Source organism: Triticum urartu, chromosome 2A (genome assembly GCF_056163025.1).
Source record: "Triticum urartu cultivar PI428250 chromosome 2A, HENAU_Tu73, whole genome shotgun sequence".
Classification (NCBI taxonomy): Eukaryota; Viridiplantae; Streptophyta; class Magnoliopsida; order Poales; family Poaceae; genus Triticum; species Triticum urartu.
In genome coordinates, this window is record NC_141874.1 from 278,136,712 (window position 1) to 278,142,959 (window position 6,248).

Sequence of the window (6,248 nt, forward strand, 5' to 3'; positions counted from 1 at the left end):
GTCAAAGTTATGGCCGTCCATGCGACCCTGGAGATGGGCTATCTCGCCAATAATCATGCAAGTAGGTAGTCCCCGAAGACAAGCGCTACTTGCGTGTGGCCCAAACATATGTATGGAGAGGTGTGTTTGAATACACAATGGAACAATTTTGATGTGGCACCGTGCTTTTGAATAAGAAATCCCCACACCGAGCGAGGGTTAGTTGATGATGCATATGTATGTCACACCACACTTCAAGCCGATGACGGGGATTCATGCATGCATGCGTCCATAGTATGCGCTCAAACTTAATTAGGTCTGGATCTCACCATGACCTATACTACAATAACACGAACCAAAGCAAGAATCCTCTATGGTAACCTATCTTGTTGTAGGTCAAGGTGATCAACGCGGGCCCACAATAGGCTTGTCGCCGATAACTACCCAAGGGAGTGTACCATTCGAAGACAACCACTACATGCATATGTATGGAGGTGATGCGTGCATGCATGTTTGAATACCATTTCACAAAATTGATGTGGTGTGTGCGTCGAAAATCGTATGGTCCCCACACAGAGCGAGATCGGTTCATGACGTGTCATGGTACTAGCCACTTTGACTCGATGGGTGGGATTCATGCGTACACATGCATGTGTGTGCTCAAACTGTATCATGTCATCCTAGAGCATGACCAATATAATACCATATTACAAACAAAAAAATAATCCCCTCCTAAGTCAAATCAACCTCTCTCGTTGTCACACAAAGTAGTGATGGACCAAGCGGGCCCACAGATGGAAAGCATTGATATCGCTGATAACCTCTTAAGTGGGTGCGAGAGGACAACCACCATCGCTTTGCATGTGGGCCAAATATATTTTGAATACCCAAAATGCACAACTTTGATGTGGCACATGCCTCGAAAACCGTAAAGTCCCCACAAGGGGCAAGGTTCATGAAGCGTACAACATATGATGGTCCCCTTCCCACTCTCCGACGCATACTATATGCTCCTACCGTAATACAACCCAAAAAGAATCCTCCTTGATGGTGAAATTAATTAAACTCTCCCAATGTATGTCAAAGTGATGCATTCATTGATGATGGGCTCGCGCGCCCATAGATGGAAGCATCAAACGTGAGTGTCCTAGGATAACCACCGCCTGCATGTATGTGTCCCAAAGAGGTGTTGTGTGATTTTTGAATAGCCAATTTCACAACTATGATGTGGCACATGCCTCAGAAACCGAAAAGTCCCGACACTGAGTGTGGTGTACTTTTTCATGGACGCATACGCATAGTATATATGCTAGTCCCCTCCCACCTTTTCGCCGCGTACTATATACTCCCACCATAACAAAAACAAAAAAGATTCTACCTTGCTGGTCAAATTAACCTCTTGCCGGATGTTGGTCAAAGAGATTGTCGGTGTTCTGGGAACGGGGGTCCCAAGACTTGCCTGCCGGCGGCCCACGGCGTGGCTCTGCAAGCGGGCCCGTACGACCCATCTTCACCAGCAAGCATTCAAGACCCTCATGAGGGGCCAAGCCTTGCGAGGCGGACGACACAAGACCTCCTCGGGAGTGGCCTCACCAAGCTGGCTCGCGAGGGGCGGAGAGATCAAGGCAAGGCAAACCTCGCGAGGTTCCAATGACGTGAGCCATGATGATCGAGACCAGGTGGGCGCCAAGCGGGCGCCCGCGCGCATAGTGTCCTTGATTCCTCTTTGGTGCTAAGGAGGCAAGTGCAGACAAAGAGTACCGAGGCGTCAAGCAAAGGTTTCCATATCGGTGCAACAAGACCAAGACCAGCAGGACAGCAAGACGGAGGTCACCTTGGAGCCCAAGGCGGCGTCGCCACCAGAGCCTTTGGCAGGCGAAGACTGCTTTTGTCAGGATAACTTGTACTAGCTGTCCCCTTACAAATTGGCCGTTGTGGCATCCCTTCTCGTTCAATATTTGGAGAGAGGACCAGGGCCTCTACAAATAGGATTAGCCACCACAATAGGAAAGGGGGGACCCTCAGCCATCTCATCTTGGACTAGATCCAACCCATCCAGGCACCCACCAAGCACAAGAACACCTCGCCTTAGGAGGCTGTTCTTCCCCTTATACTGTTCATCCTCAGCCCGAGAGGCAATCCACCACACCACACTGGAGTAGGGTATTACACCACAACGGTGGCCCGGACCAGTATAAATCTTGTGTCTCTTGCGTTGCGAGTATGTGGAGCTAAGCTTAGAGATCCCAGCGAGGCTGGGGGCGTGATTCGGTAGGGGGAGATCTTCGTGCGCACCCCAGTGTTCGAACCTTGAGGGTTTTGCCGGAATCCGAGACCCAACATTTTCTCGCCAGGTAGGGGTGCGCCGGAGTTTTCCTTCTGTCGATTCACGCTCCACCATCTTCACGCCCATTCTCCATGGCTGGCGCCGCCCTTCTAGCTGGATCTACGGGTGTCCACAGTGATGCTTGGGGGCACTGAGCCCTTTCTCCCGCCTTGCGGCAGGTGCAGTGGCCACCCAAGTTCAAGCCGGAGATGTCGCCGTGCTACGACGGCGTGGCGGACCCGTCGGCTTTCCTGTTGGCGTATGAGGAGGCCGTCCTTAAGGCCGGGGGCGATGACAAGGTCATGGCCAACTGGCTTCCCATGGCCATCACTGGTGCACCGCGCGCCTGGCTGCTCAACCTCCCCGGATACACGGTGGCATCCTGGGAGGAGTTGCGCAGCCTCTTCACTGCGCGCTACGCGACGCCGGTGCACCACGCGGTTGCGGCCCTCCTCGGCGGCTTACAAGCACCACCCTCGGATCGTCACGTCAAGCCGTTCTTTCGCCAGATCAACGTCACTTCCAAGCGCCCGGGGGCTCCGCTGGGCTGGGCCGTGCCCGAGGCCGACCCCACCTTCAACTTAGGGGATCATCCCATCTCGACCGTCAGCTCGGGTGTGCTCCCAATGCTTTGAATGCCCACCATCTGCAACGTGTCCATCACCAAGACACTCATCGACAGCGGCGCCGGCCTCAACGTCCTCTCCGTCGAGGCCTTCAGCCTTCTTCACGTACCGCTTGAGCGGCTCCGCCCTAGCAAGCCTTTCTCAGGGGTTGGTGGAGGCTCCACCCGCTCCCTGGGGCAGATGCGCCTCCTCCTGACCTTCGTCACCCGCGGCAACTACCGCACCGAGCTGGTCGACTTCGACATCACCCACAACGGCCTCCCGTACAACGCCATCCTCGGGTACCCGGCCCTGGCTCAGTTCATGGCGGTGACCCATCCGGCCTACAACCTCATGAAGATGCCCGGGAGCAAGGGTGCCCTCACAGTAGTTGGGGACACCAAGGAATCCTTGATGATGCTCAAGCTCGCCCTCAAGACCGCCGCGACAGCGCAGCCCACCGATGCGGATACCTCCAAGGCCAAGGGAGCCGCACCAACCAAGAAGAAGCAATTTTTCACTCAAGACAAGGCAGTAACCAAGCAAGTGCCAGTCGAGGAGGACGGGACCTCGGGGGCAACCTTTACCATAGGTGCCACCTCGAGCCTGATCAAGAGGAGGCGCTGGTGAAGTTCTTGTGCGCAAACAAGGAAGTGTTCGCTTGGGAGCCCGATCAGCTAGTAGAGGTCCCAAGAGGGGTGATAGAGCACCACCTGAAGGTGTGCCCAAACGTACGCCCCGTAAAGCAGAGCGAGAGGCGACAGTCCACGTAGAAGCAAGCTTTCATCATCCAAGAGACCCGCAAGTTGGAGGCCGCGGGTGTCATTTGTGAGGTTCGGTACCCCGAGTGGCTAGCAAACACCGTCGTCGTGCCCAAGAAAGGCGGGAAGGAGCGAATGTGCGCCGACTTCACCAACCTCAACAAGACCTGCCCTCAAGATCCGTTCCCTCTTCCACGCATCGACCAGATCGTCGACTCCACTGCCGAATGTGGCTTGCTGTGCTTCCTGGATGCATTCTTAGGATATCACTAGATCAAGATGGTGGTAGAATATGTGGAGAAGATAGCCTTCCTGAACCCGTGTGGGGTGTACTGCTACACTTGCATGCCTTTCGGGCTGCGCAACATAGGAGCAACCTTCCAGCGGCTCATGCACATCACCTTGGGTCGGCAGCTCGGGAGAAACGCTGAAGCCTACATTGACGACATCGTGGTGAAGTCTCGGGAGGCGAGGACATTGATCCAAGACCTGGAGGAGACCTTTGAAAGCCTCCGCCAGGTGGACTTGTGACTCAACCCAGAGAAGTGCGTGTTTGGCGTCCCTTCCGGTAAGCTGCTGGGCTTCCTTGTGTCCCACAGGGGGATCGAGGCCAACCTAGAGAAGGTCAAGGCCATTGAAGATACGAGTCCACCGCAGACCCTCAAGGAAATGCAGAAGCTTGCTGGACAGGTGACTACGTTGGGACGCTTCATTTGCAAGCTCGGAGAGCGCGCCCTACCCTTCTTCAAGCTGATGAAGAAGAAGGGCCCATTCAAGTGGACCCCGCAGGCCGACCGATCATTTCAAGCCCTCAGGAGATACCTGACCAACCCTCCAGTGATGCTGGCGCGGCGACCTCTCGAGCCCCTAGTGCTTTATCTTGCTGCCACTCCCCACTCCGCCAGCGCGGCTCTAGTGGCGGTTCAGGAAGAACACCAAGCCAAGGGCGCATCGCGCCGAGCTACGCCCCCATCAGAGATGATGCAAGACCAGGAGGGTGCCGCAAAAGCCACAGCAGCGCTCAGCAGGACGACGCCCCCGAATCTACAAAGGCCCCGACAAGCGATCAAGCGTTGGGGGCTCCACCATCTCAGGAGGCACCCCAACTCCCGGAAGGTGCAAGCCTCATGGGCGCACCTGCCCTCGTCGAGCACCCGGTATACTTCATCAGCACGGTGTTATGGGATGCAAGAGCACGGTACCCCATGCCTCAGAAGCTCCTACTCGCGCTCCTGCTGGCCTCACGTAAGCTGTGGCACTACTTTCAAGGCCACCCCATCAAGGTCATCTCGGCCTATCCACTAGAGAGGGTGCTTAGGATCCCCAACTCCGTTGAGAGGGTCGCCGAGTGGAACATCGAGGTGCAGGCATTCCAGTTGGAGTTCAGCACCACCAGGTTCATCAAGGGAGCCGCGCTCGCCGACTTCATGGCAGAATGGACGGACGCCCCGACGCTCGAAATAGGCGAGGACCGGTCCCTCTCGCTGGGAAGTGAGGCGCCCAACGACTGGGTCATGTATTTCGATGGTGCCTTCGTGCGCCAAGGCGCGGGGGCTGGAGCAGTGCTCATCTCTCCCACTCAGGACAAGCTCTACTACGTCGTGCAGCTCTGCTTCCAGCAGGGCGAGAAGGTCTCCAACAACATTGTAGAGTACGAAGGCCTCATAGCCGGCCTGAAGGCTGCGGCAGCACTGGGGGTGAAGCGTCTCACGATCAGGGGCGACTCACAGTTCCTCGTCAACTTCTCCAACAAGGTATATGAGCCGAAGGACGAACATATGGAGGCATACCTCGTGGAAGTGCGCAAGATAGAGAAGCACTTCCTGGGCTTGGAGTTGTAGCACGTGCCCCGGGAACAGACAAGGAAGCCGACAACATCACCAGAAGGGCATCCAAGCGACAGCCCCAAGAGCCCGACTTCTTTGAGGAGCAGCTCTTCAAGCCATCGGTGACACCACCGCTTTCAAGGACATCGCAACCTCAGGAGGAGCTCCCGCAGCCACCTGCCACAGGAGCCCCAGCCTGTGGCCCGACTTCGGGAGCGCGTCTACTCTTGCCGCTCGAGCCCCAGGAGGGATGCTGAACCAAGGAATTCAAGGAATACCTGATGCAAGGGACGCTGCCGAATAAGGAGGAGGACGCGAAGCGTGTGGCCCGGCAAGCCACGGCATATTGCATCCAGGACGGTGAGTTATACAGGAAGCGGCCAAATGACGTTTCACTACGTTGCATCTCCAGGGAACAGGGGAAAGAGCTGCTAGCCGACGTACACGGCGGGGACTGCGGGCACCACTCGTTGTCACGAACCCTTGTCGGCAAGGCATTCCGCAGCGGATTCTACTGGCCTATGGCGCTCAACGATGCAGCTTAGATGGTGAGATCCTGCGAGGCCTGCCAATTCCACGCCAAGCAAATCCATCAGCCAGCTCAGGGCCTCCAGACCATTCCACTCTCGTGTCCGTTCGCGGTCTGGGGACTGGACATCCTGGGCTTGTTCCCTCGAGTTCCTAGGGCCTACTGATATCTCTACATTGCCATCGACAAGTTCACCAAGTGGGCGGAGGTGGAAGCCGTCCG

General features: G+C 56.1%; 1 protein-coding gene across 1 annotated transcript; it reads left to right on the forward strand.

The window, feature by feature from the left end:
• The first annotated feature begins 4,798 nt into the window (after positions 1 to 4,798).
• Positions 4,799 to 5,512, forward strand: LOC147984814 (uncharacterized). Its single transcript, XM_087541277.1, has 3 exons — positions 4,799 to 5,032; positions 5,078 to 5,198; positions 5,322 to 5,512. The coding sequence occupies exons 1-3, from the start codon at positions 4,799 to 4,801 to the stop codon at positions 5,510 to 5,512; spliced, it is 546 nt and encodes a 181-aa protein (XP_087397403.1).
• Positions 5,513 to 6,248: the final 736 nt, after the last annotated feature.